The 24,216-nt window shown below is 48.1% G+C and overlaps 1 protein-coding gene across 4 annotated transcripts in view; it reads left to right on the forward strand.

The window, feature by feature from the left end:
- RAB43 (RAB43, member RAS oncogene family) overlaps positions 1 to 23,912 on the forward strand; it is a 36,566-nt gene extending 12,654 nt beyond the window's left edge. For 2 of the 4 annotated variants that reach the window (XM_077857627.1, XM_077857628.1), the window contains exons 2-4: positions 5,598 to 5,779; positions 17,073 to 17,256; positions 19,922 to 23,912. In XM_077857627.1, coding sequence (XP_077713753.1) covers positions 5,648 to 5,779; positions 17,073 to 17,256; positions 19,922 to 20,172 — 567 coding nt within the window. In that variant the 5' untranslated portion in view covers positions 5,598 to 5,647 and the 3' untranslated portion in view covers positions 20,173 to 23,912. The remainder of the gene's footprint in view (positions 1 to 5,597; positions 5,780 to 17,072; positions 17,257 to 19,921) is intronic. The other 2 variants (XM_077857626.1, XM_077857625.1) reach the window with 2 other exon arrangements.
- Positions 23,913 to 24,216: the final 304 nt, after the last annotated feature.

Consider the following 24,216-nt stretch of genomic DNA (forward strand, 5'->3'; position numbering starts at 1 on the left):
TTCTCCGGCTGACATATTTTCACTTAGCGTAATACCCTCTAGGTCTGTCCATGTTGTTGCAAATGCCAAGGTCTCATTCTTTTTTATGGCTGAAGAGTATTCCATTGAATATCTATACCACATTGTCTTTATCCATTCATCTATGGTTGGGCAGTTGGGTCACTTCCATGTCTTAGCTATTATAAATAATGCTTCAGTAAACATAGGGGTACATACATCTTTTATAATTAGTGTTTTCATTTTCTTTGGGTAAGTACCAGCAGTGGAATGATTGGATCATGGAGTAGTTCTATGTTTAATTTTTTGAGGTGCCTCCATACTTTTTTTTTCCACAGTGGCAGCATCAGTTGGCATTCTCATCAATGGTGTGCATGAGGGTTTCTTTTTCTCCACATCCTCACCAATACTTATTTCTTGTCTTTTTTAGTTTAGTCATTCTGACAGGTGTCAGGTGGTAACATCTCATTGTGGTTTTGATTTTCATTTCCCTAAAAAGAATAAGGACAATACTTTTAGCACACCTAAGTCAATCAGTACAGTTGACCCTCAAACAACTGGGTACACTTCTATGCAGATTTTTTACAGTCCAGTTCTGCAAATGTATTCTCTCCTCCTTATGACTTTCTTTTTTTTTTAAAAGATGTTCTTTTTTTTTTAAGATTTATTTATTTATGATAGACATAGAGAGAGAGGCAGAGACACAGGAGGAGGGAGAAGCAGGCTCCATGCCGGGAGCCTGACGCGGGACTCGATCCTGGGACTCCAGGATCGCGCCCTGGGCCAAAGGCAGGCGCTAAACCACTGAGCCACCCAGGGATCCCCCCTTATGACTTTCTTAATAACATTTGTTTTCTCTAGCTTATTTTATTGTAAGAATATAATATATAATACATATAACATACAAAATATGTGTTAATCAACTGTTTATGTTATCTTTAAGTCTTCCCATCAACAGTAGGCTATCAGTAGTTAAGTTTTTGGGAAGTCAAAAGTACACAGATTTTTGACTGCCCAGAGCGTTGGTGCCCCTGACCCCTACATTGTTCAAGGGTCAACTGGTATTTCTGTAAAATAGCACCTACTGTGTAGCCCATTTTTTTCCCAACTTTTCTCCCAAATGTCTTTTATAGTGTTTTTCCTCTTTATTTTTTGTTTTTTGAAAAGATTTTATTTATTGATTCGAGAGAGAGTGAGCATGAGCAGGGGGAGGGGCAAAGGGAGAGGGAGAAGCAGACTTCATGCTGAGCAGGGAGCCCGACATGGGTCTTAATCCCAGGACCCTGAGATCATGACATGAGCTGAAGGCAGATGCTTAACTGACTGAGCCACCAGGTGTCCCAGTGTTTTTCCTCTTTGAGCCAGAGTCCAATACAAGTTTGGTCCAGAACAATACCTTGCCTTTTTTTTTTAATGACTTTTTGTTGTTGTTAATGATACTGATTTTTTATTTTTTTAAGATTCACTTCCTGGATTTGTCTCATGGTTCCCTTGTGGTGTCTTTGCACTTGTTCCTTTGTCTCCTGTATTTCCTATAAGCTGGAGGTTGAGTTAGAGGCCCAGGTTGACTTGGGTGGGACAATTTTGGTGATAATGAATCATAAGTAATGTGTATTGCCCATTGCATCACGACAGGTGGCACAGGATGCCAGGTTACCAGTTGGTACTGATGCCTTGGTTTGACCACTTGGTTAGGATAGTGTCTACCGGGATCCCTGGGTGGCACAGCGGTTTGGCGCCTGCCTTTGGCCCAGGGCACGATCCTGGAGACCCGGGATCGAATCCCACGTCGGGCTCCCGGTGCATGGAGCCTGCTTCTCCCTCTGCCTGTGTCTCTGCCTCTCTCTCTCTCTCTGTGTGACTATCATAAATAAATAAAAATTTATAAAAAAAAAAAAAAAAGGATAGTGTCTACCAGATTTCTCTATTCACATTTATCATCAAAAGATTCCTTTTTGCTCTGTTAAATTTGTTTCTTGAGATGTCACTTAGGAATCATGGCCTTGAACTGGCCTTTTCTGTCTGGAGCAGCAGGCAGGATGAAATGGGATTAAAAGGGGGAAATGAAAAATAAACAAACAAATAAATAGATAAATGAGGAAAATGTTTGAAACTTAGAAAATGTTCTGTCCAGCTTAATTACTGTTGTTGGTAGATGTTACCATCTGACACCCTGAGACATAAACTGTATATTGGGGAGATTCATTAAATGGTGACTAGTTCATGGTTTGTCCTTCCACTCTGTACCTACCTCTTCTTTCCTGGGCACTGTTCTAAGCTCTGAAGAGAAAAAAAAAGAATAAAAGACAGTCCCTATTCTTCAGGAGCTCAAATCTGGAAACAGCTAGCTCTTGTGCAGTGCTTTTAGTGTTGTTGCTCAGGTTCTGAACCAGGAATTGGAACACATGGCCTGACAAGTATGTGTGTGTTTATTTTGGTGACAGCAAGACTGAATATTGAAAATGAGGACTGTTCCTGCAAAGCTGGGCCCTGTGGTTGCTATGGCTGTCACAGGGGTGTCTGTTGAATGCCACAGGGACACAGAGGAGGCAGCAATCTGCTTTCCCCAGGGGACAGAGGCAGTGAGTTTCAAGCTAGGTAGGCCCTGAAAGATAGGTGAGTTTCCCAGTAAGGAAAGATAGAAAGGGCTTTGCTACCAAAGCCATGTGTGTGCAGAGCCGTAGAGGTATGAAAGAGGATGTGTGGTTATTTGTCCAAGTCAAGTGTAGCTAGAGTGTTGGGGGAGATGAGACTATGGTAGGGGCTCAGCTCAGGACCAGACTTCTGATCATGGAAGATGTGTCACCTGTGTCCTGCGGGCTGTGGGAAGCTTTGACTGGGAGACCCACTGTTTGTCCCGAGGGTTGCTGCTTGCTGGAGGCACAATCAACCATGGCTTGGGGGGAGGGGGGCGGCGGCCAAGGGGTCAAGGCTGAGCGGGGCTCCCAGCTTGGCGCACTCTCTGTTAACCCTAGTAGCAGGCACGGGAGGGACAGTTTGAGGGAAGGCAGAGCTCATTTAGGGGACGTCTGGCATTTGATCCCTCTATCTAATCAGCTGGGTCCTTGCTGCAGAGGAATTTTGAAAAAAGAGAGTGGATGGCTTTTTGTTTTTTAAGATGTTATTTATTCATGAGAATCACAGAGAGAGAGGCAGAGACACAGGCAGAGGGAGAAGCAGGGTCTGGGGAGCCTGATTGGAACTTGATTCCAGGATCCCAGGATCATGACCTGAGCCAAAAGCAGACGCTCAACTGCTGAGCCCCCCAGGCACCCCAAGCAGATGAGTTTAAGGGAATTACTGTGGAGACAGTGAGGGACCATTTGCCCAGGAAGTCAGAGCCTGTGGCCATGGCTTTAGGACTGCTGCCATTGCTTGCTCTTGCCTTCTTGTAGCCACGGGGTGCTGGCAGTCCACGTGTTTGCCAGGGGCCCTCCTGGCCTAGTGGGCCTGCCTGACCACTGAATTGGGTGGGAGGACTCCTGGCAGTCGGCTCTTGTCTGGTCACTCTCTGTTTCCTGCAGTGCCTAAAGAGGCCTATGAGCATGGTTTGGTGGCAGCAGGGATGAGCGCTATGAGGGGGGCTTTGGTTGCTAGGTGGTCTCAGCTGCCCCTGTGAGGGCATCCCTGGGGAGCCGTGAGCCCTTTGGGAGCAAACAAGGCAAGACTCATTCAGAGGCTTTGGTCTCTTTCCCACGTCTTGTCTTTTCCCCACCAAGACTGTTCAGGAAGGGGTTTCACCGATTCCTGCAAGAGGTATGAATCATCACTGAGGCTTCTCAGAAGAAACAAAACAAAACAAAACAAAACAAAGCATTTAAGGTTTCTGGAGGAGCTGCTCACAGTAAAGGGCCTGGGGTTTAGAGTCAGACAAAGCTCCTCTGCCGAGGCTGCCCTGTGACCCCGTGGGCCCTATGTAGAGGATAAGAAGACTTAACCTTGGGGATCCCTGGATGGCTCAGCGGTTTGGCGCCTGCCTTCGGCCCAGGGCGTGGTCCTGGAGACCCGGGATTGAGTCCCACGTCGGGCTCCCTGCATGGGGCCTGCTTCTTCCTCTGCCTGTGTCTCTGCCTCTCTCTCTCTCTCTCTCTCTCTCTCTCTCTGTCTCTCCTGAATAAATAAATAAAATATTAAAAAAAAAAAAAAGACGACTTAACCTTCGTGAGGAAGACACGGGCTGCCAGAACGCTGACACTGGTGGCGCCCGGAGGTTCTCCAAGCACGTGAGGATCCTGCCTGTGCCATCGCTGTGGAGTGGGACTGGTCACTGCTGTTCCTGGGGAGGAAATGCCTACTCTAGGAAGCTTCTGGTACCCTCCTGGACTCTTCCGCTGATGCACGAGATGGGAACCCGAGATTCCCGATCGCTCTTTCACTTCCAGCTGCGGATACCCAGGGAGGGCTGCATGGTAACAAGGGACAAAGGAATCTGTGAGGCCGGGACCATGAGCCGCTGTGTTCAGGGGGCAGGAGGAACTTTGAACTTGGGAGCCCGTCCCCAGCCCCTCCTGCCCGCTGCAGAGGAGCCATTGTGTTCAGCACCGTGTTACTTGCCCCTACCTGTGTCACTCGCACAGCGTGTCCTCGCCCTGCTCCCCTTTGCTTGGTCTCTGCCTGCCTGCCCGCCTGTCTTCAGCTAACATACTGGACATCTGGCAGCTTCTCCCTATTGCTCCTAATGGTGCACCCATGAGTCGGCTGTGGCCTGTTGGCAAATACCCGGACGGGCAAAGGCCTGGGCTGTGCTCTTCCCTGGAGGACGAGGCCAGAGAAGCAACAGCAGCCAGCCAGAGGAGTGGCCTGCAGGCTCCACCTCCTGGTTCCACTCACCACATCCCAACACATGATGAAAAAATAGCTCAGGAACCCATCTTTGGGTCAGTCTGACCAGTTTTCAGAATTTTGTCCTGGGAACTAATTTTTCCAAGGTCCTTTTCTACTATGAAGAGGCAAGGAACTTTCCACTGTCTGTTTCGTCATGTGGGAGAAAGACTGTCCAAATAAAATCCTCCTCTTTCCACTGCAGGGTTGGGGGGGTTGGGGACAGTGCCAGACATAGGTTTTGAGAACTGACCCACTAATGGCACTTTATTTTTTTAAAAATATTTATTTATTTGAGAGAGAAAGAGCAAGAGCATGAGCTAGGTGGGCAGAAGGAGAGGAATGGAATCTCAAACCTACTCCCTGCTGAGCGCAGAGCCCGACATGGGCTCAAATATATGACCCTGAGATCGTGACCTGACCCGAAATCGAGAGTTGGACACCCCACTAATGACGCTTTTAGCCTGCAGAGCTGACTTGATTTCCCACTAGGGCACATAGGAACTCCTTCCTTAGGGATAGCAGGCATAAATCCCTGGAAAGTAGCTTTAGCCTCACCATACCTCTTGTCCTCCTCTTGTTCCCTCTCTCTGGCCTGACTACCAGGACCTGGCCAGAGAGAGGCTTACAGACCAAGAGTGCCCACATGGACAGTCCTAGGCCAGTTCCCTTGAAGAAACCTATTTTTTCATGCCCACAGAATGGTGTTCAGCTGGTGTGTTTTTAATTGCATTTACTTGAGGTGAGATAACCTTTGCTGTCATCTTGCTGCATTTTAGATTCCTTGCCTGACCCCCAAAGGCACCTTAGTTTGGGACACTTGAATTGAATGATGAACTCTGCAGCATATGCTGTCACAGAGGCAAAGACACAGCCGCTAGGGAGCAGGAAGGAAAGAAGAGTGAATTCTGTTCTGGGCTGGAGCTTCGGCCTGTGTGTCAGGGAGAGCTCTACTGACCAGGTAACTTTTGCATGACAGTCTTGAAGGTTAGGTAGGAGTTCACCAAAAGGTCAAGATGATGCAATCTGTCCTCGAAAAAGAAGATAAAGACAAGAATATGCCATCCAATGAGCCTGTAGGCAGAGGACATATGGTGGGTGGAGAAGCAGGTGGATAGGGTGGTGGTTTCAACTTGGCACATGTGGTATCAGGCTGATGTTGGACTCAGGATAGTGCAACACTCACAGTCATACTAGGATGCAAAGACCCAGTGGTTCCCTTTCCAAAGCCAAGGCCTGGAGCCCAAGCTGTTAGGTAGAGACCCAGCAGGGCAGGGTGACAGGCTCTAAGGGCAGTAAGGGTATTCATCTGCCTAGCATGGCTTCATGCCAGGCACTATGCTGGGTGCTGCCAGCCAGCCAGGCTCTGCCCTTGTGAAACTCATAAGACAGAGCAGTAAACATTTAAAAAGTGCATATGTGTGAGCGTTGCATCTGGAGCAAAGTAAATTGGGATGCGGGGACAGGATGGGCTGCTCTTTCAAGAAAGGAGGATCATGAAAGACCTGTGAGCGCAGTTGATACTTGAAAGCAGGCTGGGGTGAAGGGAGGTGGCAGTCATGTGCCGGCCTGGGGGAAGAGCACGTCTGGAAGGGGGAATGTCAAGGACAGGGACCTCGGAGTTCTCAGGGACCAGCCAGGAGCAAATACAGCTAAGGTGAAGTTCTGTGAAGATTGCAGGTCCTTTAGGCCTCCCAGGATGGAGAGCTGAGGAGCCCAAGATCCTTCTTAGGGGTTCCACATCAGTGGCTGAGTGGAGGATGGACTGCAGTATGGGTGGAAGCCTGGGACAGGCTTGAAGCTGTGGGCCGTAGCCATGGTGTGAGGCTCGGTGACAACAGGTGTGCAATGGGGGGAGCGACAAAGGATTCCATGCCCATGATTCCTGCTCGCCTAGGCCCCTGCTGAGGACGGGTTACAGTGAAGTAGGCAGATAGACAGATGGGCTTGGGCCTGGCATCACGCCCTGTGCCTTGGCCCATCACAGCACTGTTAGATCTTGCCTTTCTGCTCTTTGTGTGGGGCTGGTGGTCTCTGCCTGCAGGCTTTGCTGGGGACCCAGTGAGGTGGCCTAGACACCCACCCCAAGACCCCACAGCATCCATGCCATGGATTCTGCTCTGGCTTCTGAGAAATAGAGTCTGCGACAGTCCTCTCCAATGGATGGCTCAGGATAACTCTGGTGTGCTTGCCTGCTTCCTCACCTGCCTGTCTCTTGAGTAGCCAGAGTGGCTGATCATACTCATTAAACTTTTCACCCAGACCCCCTTGGGGGCACTGCCTAATGGCAGGCATGGGGCTCCAGCAGAGAAACTGGCTGCTAGGGAATAGGCTTTCGCCTGGCCTGGCTTCTCCCACCTCTTTTGGAACACACGAGACATTTGGGCCAAGAGATTGAGTTTCCTCTACTAAACCTTCTCTGAGATCCCACAGTGGGACCATACTCCACTGAACGACCCCAGTGATATTTGACAAATAGAGTGCCTGTCATTTTAGCCTGGGCTCCCTCTGGAAAACCAGAGCCCAAGACATGGGCTTGCATGCAGCTCATTTGTTTTGGTGACAGGAGAGAGTAAAACAGAGGAGGAAGGAATGCTACAAGGCTGCATCCTCTAGTTGATCACTGCCATGGGCAAGTAGGGCTTGATCGGGCGGGGCATCCCTCACTCCCCATTGGCCAAGGGTTGATCCATAGGGTGGTAAGACCCTCTCCTTTCTTGGACGTGAATGCACAAATGCTTGGTGGTTTCCAGCAGGCCTCCTGGGCTAAACCAGAGAGGCTCCAAGGTAGGCAGCGAGGCACCCCTGGTGCAGGGAGGCACTTTGGGCTGTTACACTGTAGGCTGGTTGCTGCTAAGATCTGTGAGGTGGGGTAAAAGAGATGTCTAGTACGTATTTCTCTGCTTCAGACAGTCTCCAGTGGCTTCCTTGCCATAAAAATAAAAGCCGCTCTCGATGTTCACCGATAAGAACCTAAATGTTCTGGCTTCAGCTGCCCCTGACTGCATCTCCAACCATGTCCCTTCTTCCCTGCCATCTGGCCACACTGCCCTTTCTGTATCTCCAACACGGCAAGCTTTGTCCTTCTGGACACTGTGGCACTGTTCCCTGTGCCTGAACGCTGACCCTGTGCCTGGCTTCTCTTCATCAGGCCTCAGCTCAAGTTTCACCTTCTGGGACCACCCTAGGAAACCCCTATCCCGGGGAGTCTCTCCCGTTATCTTTACTTTCTTCAGAGTGCTCATTATCCTTCTCTGCAAGGATCCTATTTGCATTCTTCCTGTCTGTCTTCTGCTGGGATGCAGGCTCTGTTTTTATTTCATTCCCCGCAATCTCCCCAGCTCCTAGAATCAGGGCTGGCACGTGGCAGAAACTCAGTACATAGTAGACAAAAAAACGAATGACCCGTGGACACAGCCCAATATATTTTTGAGGGGCCATTTTATATAGTCTACCTTGCATTAAAGCTCCTTTGCATGTATTAAAACCACTAGCCAAGAAATTGTCATAGCTCAGTAAATACTGTTAAATGGATGCATTTATCCAGCACCTTCTTTGTGTTAGTCACTGTGCACACTGAATCTATCATTTGGCCCTTACTGTACCTTTTTATTTTTATTTCTATTATTTATTTATTAATATTTTATTTATTTATTTATTCCTGAGAGACACATAGAGAGGCAGAGACACAGGCAGAGGGAGAAGCAGGCTCTCTACAGGGAGCTGGATGTGGGACTTGATCCCAGGACCCCGGGACCATGACCTGAGCTGAAGGCAGACGCTCAACCACTGAGCCACTCAGGGGTCCTCCTTACTGTACCTTTTTAAAGAAATTTAATTAAAAAAATGTTTTTATTATTATTTTTAAGATTTTATTTATTTATTTGACAGAGTACAGATAAGCAGAGCAGCAGGCAGAAGAAGAGGGAGAAGCAAACTCCCCTCTGAGCAGAGAGCCCAATGCAAGGCTCGATAACCAAGACCTTGGGATCATGACCTGAACCAAAGGCAGATGCTTAACCAACTGAACCACCCAGTTGGGTTTTTTTGTTTTTTGTTTTTCGTTTTTTTAAAACAGTTGAGAAACTGAATTAAGTTGTAGCTCAGAGATACCATGCTAGAAAGTGATGGAACTGGTTTACCATTTCAGGCCTGTTGGACCCTGGAGTGCTGACACTGCTCGTTTCCTCTCGCCTTGTAATGTGGGAGAGTAGGAAGAGAATATTACCAGTCATGGGAAGGACCTACTTTCCAGAAATACCTCTTCCATTGCTGTCCAAATTTCACCAATTGGTTGACCTAAATACCTTAATCTGGAGCTATTTTGTTGGTTTTTAATTTAGTTTTTATTTTTATCAGAGTTATACATGTGTATGCTTTAAAGACTCATTTGGTTCAATAAGACTTGTTACTTAAAGGTCTCCTGATACCCCCACCTCTAGCCACTGTGGGTGATCACTTCAGCTCTTTTTCAGTTGATGGGATTTTTCTATTTCTTTTGCTTATATTGCCACAACCCCCCCCCCCCCCCACACACACACACACAGCCTTCCCCCAGGTATAGACATAGTTTATTGACTTCTGACTCTGGAAGGTGATGGTTAACTAACTCAGTGCTCTCCCAGCCCCCATCACACACGTACACACTTTACATCCTCCCAATAGTGTTGTGTGGCAATACTGATGAGATCAGGATTACATTCCTTTCGCTCTGTTCCCAGAATGTATTCTGAACTTGCTCACTTCACCCTCCACAATTACTACATTCATCTAACCACTGTCTTTTACCTGGATTATGGCTATTGCCTCCTAACTGGTCTTCCTATTTTTGTCCTTGATCTCTTTTGTTGTTTTTTATTTTTAAGATTTTATTTATTCGTTTGACAGAAAGCACAAGCAGGAGGAGTGGGAGATGGAAGAGCAGGCTCCCCGGCTGTGCAGGGAGCCCACTGCAGGGCTCAGTCCCAGGATTCTGGGATCATGACCTGAACAAAGGCTGACACTTAACTGACTGAGCCACCCAGGTGCACCTGTCCTTGATCTCTTTTGATCTCTTCTCAGTACAGCAACCAGAGTGATCCTGTTAAAAAGTAAATGATTGGCTCAAAACTCCCATGGCTTCCTGCCTTCACTCAGAGTGAAGGCCAGAGTTCTTACCTATGATCTAGAAGGCACTGTGTGATCTTGATACTTCTCTGTCATCCCTTATTACTCTCTCCTTTTGTACTCTGCTCCAAACACACCGATCTTCCTTGCTTTGTCTCTGCCTCAGGGCCTATGTACTTACTTGTTCTTCTCTCTTTCTGGAATACTTGTTTCCCAGACATCTGCACAGCTGGCTTCCTCCAGCTTCCTGAACAGATACCCATCTGCACAGTTAGCTAACTTTCTCCACATCTTTATTTTTTATTTACTGATTTTTAAAAAAAGAATGTCTTTTAACGTTTATTTATTTTTTAGTAATTTCTATACCCAGCATGAGTATAAGGGGCTCAGTTTCACTACCCTGAGATTGAGAGTTTCATACTCTTCTGACTGAGCCAGCCAGGCGCCCCTATTTATTTATTTATTTATTTATTTATTTATTTAAAGATTTTATTTTTAAGTAATTTCTATACCCAACCTGGGGCTTGAACCTACGACCCTGAGATCAAGAGTTGCATGCTCCACAGACTGAGCCAGCCAGACACCCCTCTCCAGATCATTACCAATGGTTATCTCAGTGAGGCCCTCTGTGGCCATCCTAGCTGAATCTTCATTCCTCACCAAGGTTCATAATTCCTTCTCCTGCTCATTTTTTCCCCATATTTTCACTATCTAGCATATTTGTTATTTTTATTACTTACTTTATAATAAGTATCTTTATATTATATATTTATGTATAGGTAAATTTATTTTATTTTATTTTTTAAAGATTTTTATTTATTTATTCATGAGAGACAGAGAGAGAGGCAGAGACACAGGCAGAGGGAGAAGCAGGCTCCATGCAGGGAGCCCGACGTGGGACTCAATCCTGGGACTCCAGGATCACACCCTGGGCTGAAGGCAGACGCTTAACCGCTGAGCCACCCAGGCGTCCCAATATATTTTATAATAATTATAAATTCTTATTACTTAGGATCTTACTTAGCATTTGTTTCCTGCACCAGACTATAAGCTTGAGGATAGGAATTTGCATCTGTTTTGTTGGCCCTGGTATCTTCAGTACCTAGAACACATAGCAGGTGTTTAGTAAGTTCTTATTGAAATGATTGAATTAATACGTTATGATTAGTAAGTGCTACCCACTGCTAAGCCATGTGATATATTGCCATTATTTTTCATTTGCCATGTTCACTAGTTTTTCCTGGAAGTAGTGATCATCTTTGTTTTGCTCAGGTGTCTATGTATTTACCATTAATTCATCTCCCCAATTAGGGGAAATCCTAATTGATAAAGTTTTCTTCTCCATCTGTCCAACATATTGTATACCTTCCCTCTCAATATATGGCCTTCTGAGTTCTGTCTTTTTTTTTTTTTTTAAAGATTTTATTTATTTGAGGGGAGGAAGAGGAGCAGAGGAAGGAGAAGCAGACTCCCTGCTGAACAGGGAGCCTGATGCAGGCCCAATCCCAGAACCCAGAGATCATGACCTGAGCTGAAGTCAGACACTTAACCGACTAAGCCACCCAAGTGCCTCTCAGTTCTGTCTTCTTGAAGAAAACTGTCTCAGAGCTTTCTTGATTTCTATTTAAGTTTTTCTGTGGTTACAGAAATAATCTATAAGAATTCAATCTTCGGAAATTTATTGAGACTTATTTGAGGCCCAGAATATGAATGGTTTATCTTGGTGAATATTCTAGGTCCACTTGAAAAAAAAAAAAGTGCTGTTCTGCAGTATTGGGTGTGATGGTCTGGAAATGTCAGTTTGATTGAGAATGTTTAGATATTCTTTATCCACACAGATTTTTTTTTTCTCTACTAACTATCAATTACTGAGAGGTGTTAAAATAAAATCTCCAACTACAATTGTGGATTTGTCTCTCCCTTTAGTTATGTCAGTTTCACTTCATGAAATTTAAAACTGTAATTATGTGGATACATATTTAGTATCATGTTTTTCTGATAATTGTCTCTCTTATCATTATGAAATGTCTCTTTATCTCTTGTAATTCTTTGTTTGGAAGCCTACTTTCATATTCCTATAACTGTTATTCTTATACTTTCTTATGCTTACATGTATTTTATATATTTCATTTTTTTATGGGCTATCTATTTGTGTCTTTATATTTAAGGTGCATCTCAGGTAGATAGCATATAGTCTTGCCTGTTTTCCAGTCTGAAAAGCTGTGGCTTTTAATTGGAATGTTTAGTATATATTAAAGATTGTATTTATTTATTCATGAGAGACACATAGAGACACATAGAGGCAGAGACACAGGCAGAGGGAGAAGTAGGCTCCATGCAGGGAGCCTGATGCGGGACTTGATCCTGAGACCCTGGGATCACACCCTGGGCTGAAGGCAGATGTTCAACCGTTGAGCCATCCAGGAGTCCCAGTCCATTTATATTTAATGTGATTATAGACCTGGTTGAATTTAATCTTCCATTTGCTACTTGTTTTTGTTTTTTGTTTTTTGTTTTTGCCTCTTCTGTTTTTTATTCCTTTGTTCCTTTCCTACTTTCTTTTGGTTTAGTTGAAATTTTTTTAAAAAGAATACCATTTTAGAGGTACCTGGGTGGCTCAGTTGGTTAAGCATCTGACTTCAGCTCAGGTCATGATATCAGGGCCCTGGGTTCAGCCCCCTCATTGAGCTCCCTGCTCAGTGGGGAGTCTGCTTTTCCTTCTCCCTCTCAAATAAATAAATAAATAAAATCTTTAGAAAAAGGAATAGCATTTTGTCTCCTCTATTGACTTGCTATTTTTTTTACTAGTTAATATAGGGCTAACTATGCATCCTTATTAATTTACTAACACTCTTTAGAGTCAGTTTTGTGTCACTTCATATATTACAACTGACACTTAACACTTCTCATTTCTCTCTTCACGTCTGACACCTTACAAGCATATTTACCTCACAACAGTATAATTTCATTTAACTGCCCTCCTTTTTTTGTGTGCTATTATTGTTATACTTTTAATTTCAAATACATTATAAACCCCACTTTACAGTCATTATTTATAGTTTTCCAGCCAGTTGTCTTATATGGCAACTATAAGAAACAACAATAACATTTTTTTTAAAAATTTTATTTATTTACTTATGAGAGATACAGAGAGAGAGGCAGAGACACAGGCAGAGGGAAATGCAGGCTGTGGGACTCGACTCAGGAACCCTGGGATCATGACCTGAGCCAAAGGCAGACGTCCACTGAACCACTCAGGCATCCCTAAAATCTTTTTTTACCTTTGTTTTCATCAGTTGGCTATAATCCCTCATATTTTGTATTTCTTCTGAGTGGGTTTTCTGCGTTCTTTGGATCAAGGTGATATCTTCATTAAGTTTGGAATTTTTAGTCCTTATTCTCCCGCATTCTCACTATTTTCTCTCCCTGGGACTACAATTATGTGAATATGGAACTGTATGATATTGTTGTCTAGGGGTGCACAGGGTGTCCTGTGCCTCTGTTGCTTTTTCTTCAATATTTTTTTCTTTGTTCTACTGATTTTTCTTCATGTTCGCTGATTCTTTTTGTATATGTGTGCTGTCTCCATTTTGCTGTTCATATTGTAGAATGAATTTTCCACTCATTGTACTTTTAAGCTCTAGAATTTTGACTTTTTTTGTATGCTTTAAAAAATAATTTCCATTTTTGTGCTGAAATTTCTTGTCTACTTATTGTCATCATATTTTCCTTTAATTCTCTGATCATATTTAAAATCACTGCTGTAATATTTTTACTTACTAAATCTGATATTTGGATCATTTTGGCATCATTTTCTATTTACTTTTTCCTTTGTGGGTCAAATTTTCTTAGGGTTGTTTTGTGGGGTTTTTTTTTGCATGTTTAGTGATTTTTTTTTTATTGTATACTGGCGATAGTGGTTGATGCCTTAGTGAGACTGTGGATTCTGTTATCTTGTTTTAAAGAGCATCATGTCCTGATAGTCAATTCAGTTTGCTGGCTGATCACCTTGAAGCTTGTTTTTATGTTCCGTTAGGGCAGGTAGGTGGAAGTCCAAGGATGTTTCTCTCATCACCTCTGACTTGACAGGGGTCAGCCTCCAAACCTGAGACTTGTGTTGGGCTTTGGTTTTAGGCTTTGTTAGGACAGATTTACTCATGGTCTACACTCATAGGTGGCATCTTTCTGGATTATTGTCTCATGCTGCTTGTTATTTACATCTTGAAAATGGCAGCCTCTCATATTTTTCTGTCTAATGACTGTTTATGGAGGGAGGGCTCATCTGCCAGTAAGCACCCTGCCAGAGATGGGAGCTGCCCTGGAGCCCTGTGGCCTGCTCCATATGGGTTGATGTCCAGGCTCGCTGCTCAGCTGTTGTCTTGGAATCTCTCTCTACCACTATCCTGAGGTACCCTTTGCCTCTCTTTTGAGCTGAAGTCTCTGTTTTCTGGATACCACATTTTCTTATTTTTGGTTGATTTCTTTAGGTAGAGGAACAGTCAGTAGCTTCCTGAGAAAGGGAAGATGAACTTTTTGAGTATCTGAAAATGTGTTTAATAAACCGTCACACTTGACTGATGGCTAATTGGGTAGAGAATTCTAGGTTGGAAATAATTTTCTATCATAATTTTAGGCATTCTTCATTGAATATCTAATGCTATGTGGATTTTGTGAAACTTTAACCTGAAAACCTCTCCCCCTCCCCCCCCCTTTCTGGGAGCTTTTAGGACCTTCTTTTCTTCCCCATTGTTGTGGAATTCCCATGTGGTGTATTTTGTGGAGGTCTGTTCTCCTCCATTGTGTGTGTGCTTAGTAGGCTTTTTCAACCCAGTGGGAGTTTTCTTGAAGTCTTTCTTTGATTTCCTCCTCTTGACTTCACTTTTCTTCTGAAATGTTTACTATCCAAGTATTGGACCTCCTCCAAGTATTGGCTCTACAATTTTTTTCCCCTCTCTATTCTATCTCTTTGTATTTCTTTATTTTGGAGAGATTTCTTCAACTTTATCTTCCAATGCTTAGGTTGCATTTTTCATTGATGTTATATTGTTAATTGTTAAAAACTTAAAAAAAAATATTTGAGGCACAGAGAGCGAGAACATGAGTGAGGGAGAGAGGAACAGAGGGAGAGGAAGAGCAAGAAACAGACTCCCCACTGAGCAAGGAGCCTAATGTGGGGTTTGATCTGGGATCATGCATGATCTACCTTTGGCTTCAAAGGTAGATGCTTAACCAACTGAACTACCCAGGTGCCCCAAAATCTCTCTCTCTCTTTTTAAAAGATTTTATTTTTAAGTAATCTCTATACCCAGGGTAGGACTTGAACCCACAACCTTGAGATCAAGAGTTACATGCGCATCCAACTGAGCCAACCAGACACCCCTCTGTTTTTCTTTGACTACTCCCTCAACGTTTTTTTTTTTAAGATTTTATTTACGTATTTGAGACAGAGAGCATAAGCAGGGAGGAGGGTCAGAAAGAGAGGGAGAAGCAGATTCACCCTGAGCACGGAGCCTGATGTGAGGCTCAATCCCAGGACCCTGAGATCCTGACCTGAGCCGAAAGTGGATGCTTAACCAATTGAGCCTCCCAGGAGCCCCCTCCCCCTCACTTTTTTTTAAGAAATAGCATTCTATTATTGTTTTACAGATCTTTTCCTATGTCTGAAAATATTGATGTTTATTTTGGTAAACAAAAATTTGCCTCTGCATTGTTTTTCTTTCGTCTCAGTCACTTGCTTTCTGTGTTTGTTTGGCGTGTCTCGTGTGCTTTCCTGTGGGGTATGGAGATGAGTTTCTTGGTCATCTGGTTTGTGTATTGCCAGAGTTCATGCCTTTTTCTTCACCCTCTGTGTGAACTAGAAGACCCCCAGCTTCCTTGGAGCCTTTTGTAGTTGGGGAGTAAACAGGAGGTCTCAAGACTAGAGGCTTCTGCTTGGCATGTTGTAGAAGAGGGGGTCACCTCCACAGCCCTGCCCTCAGGAACTGTCTAAGGCCTCTGGGGTTCTTCCCTGTGCCAGGCAGACTAGTGAACTAGATAGAGGCACCCAACGTGCTTGTGCCAGTGAAGGAGGATGGATGGGCCTACAGCTTACTGGAGATCAGAGGCTTGTGTTCATCTTCAGGGAGCCCCAAGAACCTGTGATCTGTGGAGCAGAGAAGACAAACACTGAGCCCCCAAGAGCCCTGGCATCTGCCCACTCTGATGCCCTCCCATAGTCCATCTCTCCCCAGCCCAGAGCTGGTGATGTCCTGCCAGAGTGAGCAGCCTCCCAGCCTGGGTACAGTGAAAGTCCAGGTCTGCCCCGGCTGCAGCCTCCCGCCCTGTCTGGCATCTGTTATGCCAGACTGCTGCTTCTACAGAAACCAGGCAGGCTCCTGCTACACACAGGCACTTCTCCTCCATGGCCATTGCCCAGGAGGGCTTGGTAGTGGGCGCTGATGGGTGTTTGTTAAGTGAAGACATGGGCAAAGGAAGACCTCAAGTTCCTTGCATTTGGCCAGGCTGGGCCAGCTGGTGGTAAAGGCCTTACAGGAGGACCCTACACGTTGCCTCCCCCAGGACCTCACTACCATAGCCCAGGCCCCCTCACCACCAGGCTGTGAGCATGCTCCCACACGTCACTGAGGTGGAAGCAGGGAATCTGAATGCTGGAGGAACCTTCCACACGGCTGGGGATAGTGGTGCAATTACAGGCCCAGAGAGGGGAAGGTATAGGACATGCACACACAGCCAGCTGTGAACCTGAAGCTGTGAGCTGCTAGAGTCCTTCTGGTTCATTGTTCCTATCAGTGAGCCTGCTGTGTAGGGGAGAGGGCATACAGAGGACTCTGGGCCAAATGGACCCCCTGCTGTGGTGCGGAATGTCCCCTTACCACCTTTTCCTGGGGATCTAGAGAGCAGAGGTGAGTGCTCCCCACCTTCCTTGGCATCCTCCCAGCCCCCTCAAAGTTGGGCCACTGAGTTGTTTGCTGCGGGCCTAGAAGTCCTCTCTCTACCTTCCAGCCTCTCTTGCATGATTCCTGCCAAAGTGTGAGCTGGTGGCCTGCCCAGTGGAACCAGCACTTTGGGGACGGGTCTTGGGATTACACGCCCTATCCCCTGCACATGGTCACACGGCCAGGTTCACAGGAGGCCCCCTATTTCTTTAGCTGCAGATCTGGGACACAGCTGGCCAGGAGCGATTCCGCACCATCACCCAGAGCTACTACCGCAGTGCCAACGGGGCCATCCTCGCTTACGACATCACCAAGAGGAGCTCCTTTCTGTCTGTGCCTCACTGGATTGAGGATGTGAGGAAGTACGCGGGCTCTAACATCGTGCAGCTGCTGATTGGTGAGCTGGGGGGAACGGGGCAGGTCTAGCAGTGTTCCTCAGGGCATGGATCTGCCTCTCTGTCTTAGTCTCTTCCTCCTTTTTATTTATTTTTTATTTTTTTAAGGTTGTATTTATTTATTTGAGAGACCAAGTGAGAGAGACCACGGGCAGGGTAAGAGGTAGAGGGAGAAACAGACCCCACGGAGCAGGGAGCCTGATGTGGACCTCTATCCTTGGACTCCAGGATCACGACCTGAGCTGAAGGCAGAGGCTTAATTGACAGAGCCACTCAGGCGCCCCTCTTTCTCCTTTTTAAACAAAGGGCAAGTGGAGTACAGAGAGAGGCTGAACTTGGCCAGGCAGGAATGAAACAAGAACTGGAACTGCGATCTTCCAAATTCTGATCCTGCCAATCACTTACACAGTTATATTCAAAACTGGAATTAGAGGGAGGAAGAAAGGGGTTACCATGTAACCCCACAGAGGGTAACACTGGTTAAACCTTCACTTGGGTCGTTGCATTTAGTTCCCATAACCTGGCCACTCACTCCTTGTTTGTAAGGGGTAGGAGCTGAGGCTCAGAAAAGTGAAGTCTTTTATCCCAGTCCACACAGCCTGTGAGCATATAAATACGAAACTTTGAGCTCTGCCAGTTGTCATTCAGTGACGTCCCCTCATACTACACTGCAGAGCAGGGTTGTCAACCATCTGTGTGCTTCCATGTCACTCTGAAGTTTGTGAAAACACAGATGCCAGGCACCACATCTGGATGGGGCCTGTGAATGTGCATTTCTCACAGGTTCCCAGGTGGTGCCGAGGACACCTGTTTGTGACCCAGGGACCCCACTTTGAGAACCACTGTTGCTCTTACCTGCTCTTTGCTTTTCCTCATAAATCAATTCCTCAGACCTGGGCTCAAGAAGCTTTGGACCATTTGTGTGGTCCTGAGGTTCTTACTCCAACAGTCAGGCTGATTCTTTTTTTTTTTTTTTTTTTTTTTTAAGATTTTATTTATTTATTCATGAGAGAGAGAGAGGAGAGGCAGAGACACAGGCGGAGGGAGAAGCAGGCTCCATACAGGGAGCCTGACGTGGGACTCAATCTCGGGTCTCCAGGATCACGCCCTTGGCCAAAGGCAGGCGCTTAACCGCTGAGCCACCCAGGGATCCCAGTCAGGCTGATTCTTTCAAGTTTCATATTTATATGCTCACAGGCTGTGTGGAGTGGGATATGCAAGCATTTGGCAGAGCTGGACTTCACAGGCAAGAGTGGAGACTTAAAAGAATTCTTCTAGAAATGGGGTCAAGGAGCCGTTGACCAGATTTTTTAGAACATAATGAAACCTCTGACGCCTTGTAGAAGCCAGAGATGTGCCCTCGGGTTGGCTGGTACGCTTTGCTCTGACAAGCCGAAAGCAAAATAATCGAAAACCACGATCTTAGAGCAAATAAGAGAATTCCAGAGGAAAGTAGGAGAGAATAAATAATAAGCCTAAAAAAAATTGTAGCGAAGGACAAAACTCACAATGCTAGGTTTCTTTCTTTTTTTTTTTTTTTTTTAAGGATTTTATTTATTTATTCATAGAGACACAGAGAGAGAGAGAGAGGCAGAGATACAGGCAGAGGGAGAAGCAGGCTCCACGCAGAGAGCCTGACGTGGGACTCGATCCTGGGTCTCCAGGATCACGCCCTGGGCTGCAGGCGGCGCTAAACCCCTGCGCCACCGGGGCTGCCCAGCAATGCTAGGTTTCTTCCTTTTCCTTTTCCTTTTCCTTTTCCTTTTCCTTTTCCTTTTCCTTTTCCTTTTTTTTCCTTTTCCTTTTCCTTTTCCTTTCCTTTTTCTTTCCTTCTTTTTTTTTTTTTTTTTAAGATTTTATTTATTTATTCGTGAGAGACAGAGAGAGAGGCAGAGGGAGAAGCAGGCTCGATTCCTGGACCCCGGGATCATGACCTGAGCCGAAGGCAGCCAGGTGTCCCACAATGCTAGGTTTCTTTGTTAACACCGCCACATAGGGAGTGCCTGCCAAGTGCCAGTTGTGTTTTCAGGCTCGTTTTACCATTTGATTCCTCCTGGGCTGAGGTGGTAGCAGAGATGAGGAAACTGAGATTCAAGGATGCTGTGTGACCCACTTATCTGTGGGTCACACAGCAAGTGAAAGGGAGCCGAAGTTTCTCACAGCTCTGAAGTACTGTGTTCTTTAACCAAACTTTAGGGCTCCTGCTTGTCAGGAAGAGGCAATAAAATACTCGAGCCTCTGGCAAAAGTAAAAGAAAAAAAAATGAACAAGGGACTTCAAATGTTAGAAATAAGAGCTTTAACATTAAAAAGTCTTAGAAAAAAGAGGGGGAGGGACACATGGGTGGCCCAGTGGTTGAGCGTCTGTCTTCAGCTCAGGGCGTGATCCTGGGGTCCTGGGATCAAGTCTCACATCAGGCTCCCTGCATGGAGCCTGCTTCTCCCTCTACCTATGTCTCTGCCTCTCTCTGTGTCTCTCATGAATAAATAAATAAAATTTTTAAAAAAGAGAGAGAGAGATGACCAAGCAAAGTGGTATTGGTTGGCAGCTGGTAGGGCACGATGTTCGGCCTGGCATCTCTGGGTCTCTGGGTGCGGCCCACCCGGTGGGTCAGGGCCTGCTGGCACCCATGGGCCTCACCCCGCCGCACTGGGCCTTTCCCCACAGGGAACAAGTCGGACCTCGGCCAGCTCCGCGAGGTCCCGCTGGCCGAGGCGCAGAGCCTGGCAGAGCACTACGACATCCTGTGTGCCATTGAGACGTCGGCCAAGGACTCGAGCAACGTGGAGGAAGCCTTCGTGAGGGTGGCCACGGAGCTGGTTGTCAGACACGGTGGCCCGCTGCTCAGTGAGAAGGGCACTGACCACATCCAGCTGGACAGCAAGGACGTCGGGGAGAGCTGGGGCTGCGGCTGCTGACCGGGGTGCCGGGCAGGCAGGCAGGGGCCTCCCCACCTCCCCGCCCCCCGCCCCCCGCCCCCAGCCTGCCAGGCCCACCCCTCCAGGGCTGGCCCTCCATGGCGCCAGCGATTCTAGTGCAGCTGGTTAAAGTCCTGGAATTATCCATTCCGTGGCCTGGGTACTTGATGGGAAAGCTACCCTCGAGGAAGGAAGAAGTGGGGTGCCTTCTGGGTGTTGGGGGTGGGGCCCCTCCTGCCGGCCAGTGACGGTCCCCTCCGAGTTCTTCACAGTCCAGGACTGGCCCAGGCCCATGGGTATAGACCACGGTGGGAGAGGGCCAGGATGTGCCTCCCCTGCGGCATGTGTACTGATTCCGACCACTTCACACCTTGAGTCTTGCTGTAGCTGTGGCGGCAGCAGGTTGCTGCCTCCCAGGGATGTGGCTGGTGCCGGTTCTCCCGGGTCACTTGGGGCCTCTGGTCGGAGCCTCGGAGGGAGAGAGCGAGCGAGCAGCCCAACAGATTCAGTTCCTGAGCACAGCCCCAGGGAAGCCCTAACTCCTTCCCGGCGAGGAACCTTCTTCCTTTCTTCACTGCCAGCTCTAAGCTCGCAGATAGCTTGGGGCTTGGCTTGCTGCCTTAGCAAGCAAGACCTCTCAAGTTTTCTGGTTTTCCATGTAGCTTCTTGTTTTCATCGGCACAAGTATGGGGTCATGGCCCACTGACTGTCTGCTGGCCTGGGGCACAAAGTTTTGCCACTCAGGTTGCAAAACCAGCTGATTCTTCAGCACGGACTCTCAGAACTTGTAGGTTTGGGGGAATGAGATAGGAATGTGGACATTTAAGGGAAAAGTAAAAGCTTGTATCCCTGAGGCTCAGGTCTAAGAGGGAACCTCAGGGCACCTAGTCTGACCTGTGCAGAAGCCCTTCCTGCCACGTCCAGAGTGACAGCTCCCCCACTGCCTCCAGTCTAGCTTATAGTTTCCCAAGCCAAGAAGGCAAGGCCCTGGCAGTCCTGGGTCTGGCCACTTCATCCTTGCGGCCCCACCCACCCTTAACGGTTTCAACATGTGTTGGATGCTGAGGTTAGAAGGCAGATGAGGGCTGGCATCACTGGGGCTCTTGGAAGCACACTGTCCTCTGGGGGTAGCTCAGAGGATCCCAGGGATGGAGCAGGTGATTTTTCCATACTGCCCCAGCCCTCCGCGTGGGGTCCCAGGAAATACACTGCTGTCAGAGCCGTGGGCAACGTCACAGCATGGAGCTCGAGCCCCAGGCCCAGCCCCAACCCCAGAGGTGGGCCACGGGCCTCCAGCTGACTTCCCTGGCCTTCCACTCATGCCCTTTGTTCTGCGTCACTGCCTCTCCCAGGCAGGCCTGACCACAGAGCCAGCAGCCAGACCCACGGCAGTCTGGTGAAGCAGGGTCAGGCATGGAAGGCTTCCCTGGCCGGGACCCAGACAGGCAGGGCTGGTGACTCCCTTTCAGGCAGGGAGGCAGCCATGGGATGGCTGAGCCTGGTTCTGGAGAGGAAGGTTGTTGGCCTGGTTGGACCAGGAGCTACTGAGTGGGTGTCTTTGCTGAGGGGAACCAGTTCATTGGTGTCCGGGATGGGGTGGGAGCAGGGAATGAGAAGGCCGCTGGGCTTCCTCCCTCAATGGCCTTGCCAGTGGGGTAGGGTGAGCAGGGCCTGGGACCCAGCTGCTGGCAGGCCTCTCCCCTGCAGTTCCTGGGCTCTACCTTCAAAGTAGAAAGTTCCTGTGAAGGAGGCACATTCAGGCCAAAGGCAAAGGTCCTCTAGCCCCATGACCTCTGCCAGGGGACTAATGTTTGGGCAGAGCTGGGCATTCAAGCTGGGCCCAAGCTGGAAGAGAAACTTCGCAAAGCCTGACCTTGTAGAGACCTGCTGCTTTGGGGGTGGGTGGTGGTGGGGATGTAGAGAGTTTTAGAGCACAGGCCTGGGCCTACCCCTCCTCCCACCCCAAGATTGACCTGCCGCCTCAGTTGCCAGTGAGCACAGGTATGGACCCTCCCCGTTGTTCCCTGCTGTCCCCCTCTGCCTCCACCTGGGATAGCTTGGGGAAAGTGGGAGATCCTTGCGTTCCATCTCCTGCACAGGGATGCCCTGGGCTGCCATGAGGATCCAGGCACAGCAGCAGGTAGCTGGCTCATGATGGGGACTCTAGCCATCCCCCTCCTCCTCCAGACCCAGGGGTTAAAGGCCGGAAACCCTGCAGAGGCTTGGCTGAGAAAGGGGAAAGATCACTGGCCCAGCCAGGACCGGGAAGGTTTCCTCCCACCGGTGGCCTCACGGCTCACCCAGCAACCACGAAAACACTTCCCTTTCCTGCCTGTCACAGTCCCACAGTGTCCAAAACGCTGGGCCGTGTGGTCTCCTGCCACCCTAATCTCCAGGGAGTTAGCCTAGAAATCCAGGGGTTGTCTTAGGCTCCTCACTCTCTCTCTGCATCCTACCACAGTGCTGAGATCCCACCTCCACGCCGGTCCCCATGCCTCTGCTCTGGACAGGCCCCAGCCTCCCCTGGACACCTTGTGGACCTCCTTGGCCCCTGGGCTTCTAGCCTGCGCAGCACAAACCACCCTCCTGCTGCAGTCAGAGTGGCACTTGTAAAAGGTCACTGCTGATGCTGTCCCCTCCCCTTCCAGCGTGCCTGGGGCCCTTGGGATACAGGCCATGCTCCACCCAGATGCCCAAGGCCTCCACAGCTCTGCCTTGGCCTCCCTTAGGACCACCCTCTGCCCAGGCCACTCCCTCCCCCTGCCCAGCCTCTCTTCATGTCGTTTAGGATCCCACAGATGACCCACCTAGACACCTCTGAGAATTGGCCCCACCCCAAGCTAGTCCCTTGGTCATAGAACCTTCTGGCATGAATGAGTTCTTTATCTCCTTCTTCCTGAGCAGGAGCCATTTCCCACAGGCTCAGACAGAGACCATTTCCCCACACAAATGCTGGTGCTTAGGGCCCGATGCTGGTGTGCTGACCGTGTGCCGGCTGGACTGCCTGTGGGGGGCCCGTCCCAGTCTCCTGGGCCTCGGTGTTCTGTCACTTGGGTAAGAGAAAACGGGGAAGTGTTGAGACAACATGATCCACCTCTGTTTCCTTCTGCTGCAGCCCAGGGCTTCTGGGGCCAGAGAGCTTAATCTCTTCCTCTGTTTATAAATTGCCCAAAAGCAGGAACAGGTGGGGTCCAGAGCCAGGGTGTGGGAGAGGAGGCAGGGGACAGAGGGCCAGGAAGTGTCCTGGCAGCCACCAGGCCCCAAGGAGAGTACCGTCTGAGGCCTGGGTGGGGCCCCTGTGACGTGGGCTGCAGAAAAGGAGGCTGGTGTTTTATACTCCGGAGGAGGAGTGGGGCAGGCAAGGGATGCGGGTCGGGATTCCCAAGCCAGAGAGGTGGGTCCCTGTCCTCCGGAAGAGGGCTGCAAGGACATCAGGCCCCAGCAGGCATGGAGCTGGAGGGAGCTCCTAATTCATATTGAATTCGATTACTCTTTCCCAGGAGGGCTGCGGGGTGGGGCCTCCGGCCCTGTGCGCCCTGCCAGCCCTGACTGTTGGGCTGTGGGGAAGGCCTCAGCGAGCCCAGTGATGCCGTTTGCATTTGGGGATTTTTCACATTATCTATTTATGATACCGAAATCTTTATAGCAAATCTATTTTTTAAAACATGGAAAAGTTGCCTTTATGGAAACAGAGCCAGAGTGTACACATTCCTAAACCATTAAACTGATTTCTGCAAAGAGCCAATGGTGCCCAAGACTGGTTCTCTCACCTTTGAACCCAGAGCCAGCCCAGGTGGCCACATCTCCACAGATGCTTCCACCTGCCCAGCTGGCTTCCCCAACTAGTCTCCAGGCCTGGAGTGGGTGGGGGGGTCTATGCACTGCCCACCACCCTTCTTAAGACATCTCTGCCCCAGACCAATGTGGAATCCTTCTACAGAGAAGCAGTCAGTGCCTAATGAGCAGGAAGGAGCTTGGGTTTGGTCCTCACTGTCAGGGATATCTGTGTGACCTTGGGCAAGTTACTGCACTTCTCTGGGCCTC

This window comes from Canis aureus, chromosome 19 (genome assembly GCF_053574225.1).
Source record: "Canis aureus isolate CA01 chromosome 19, VMU_Caureus_v.1.0, whole genome shotgun sequence".
Lineage (NCBI taxonomy): Eukaryota > Metazoa > Chordata > Mammalia > Carnivora > Canidae > Canis > Canis aureus.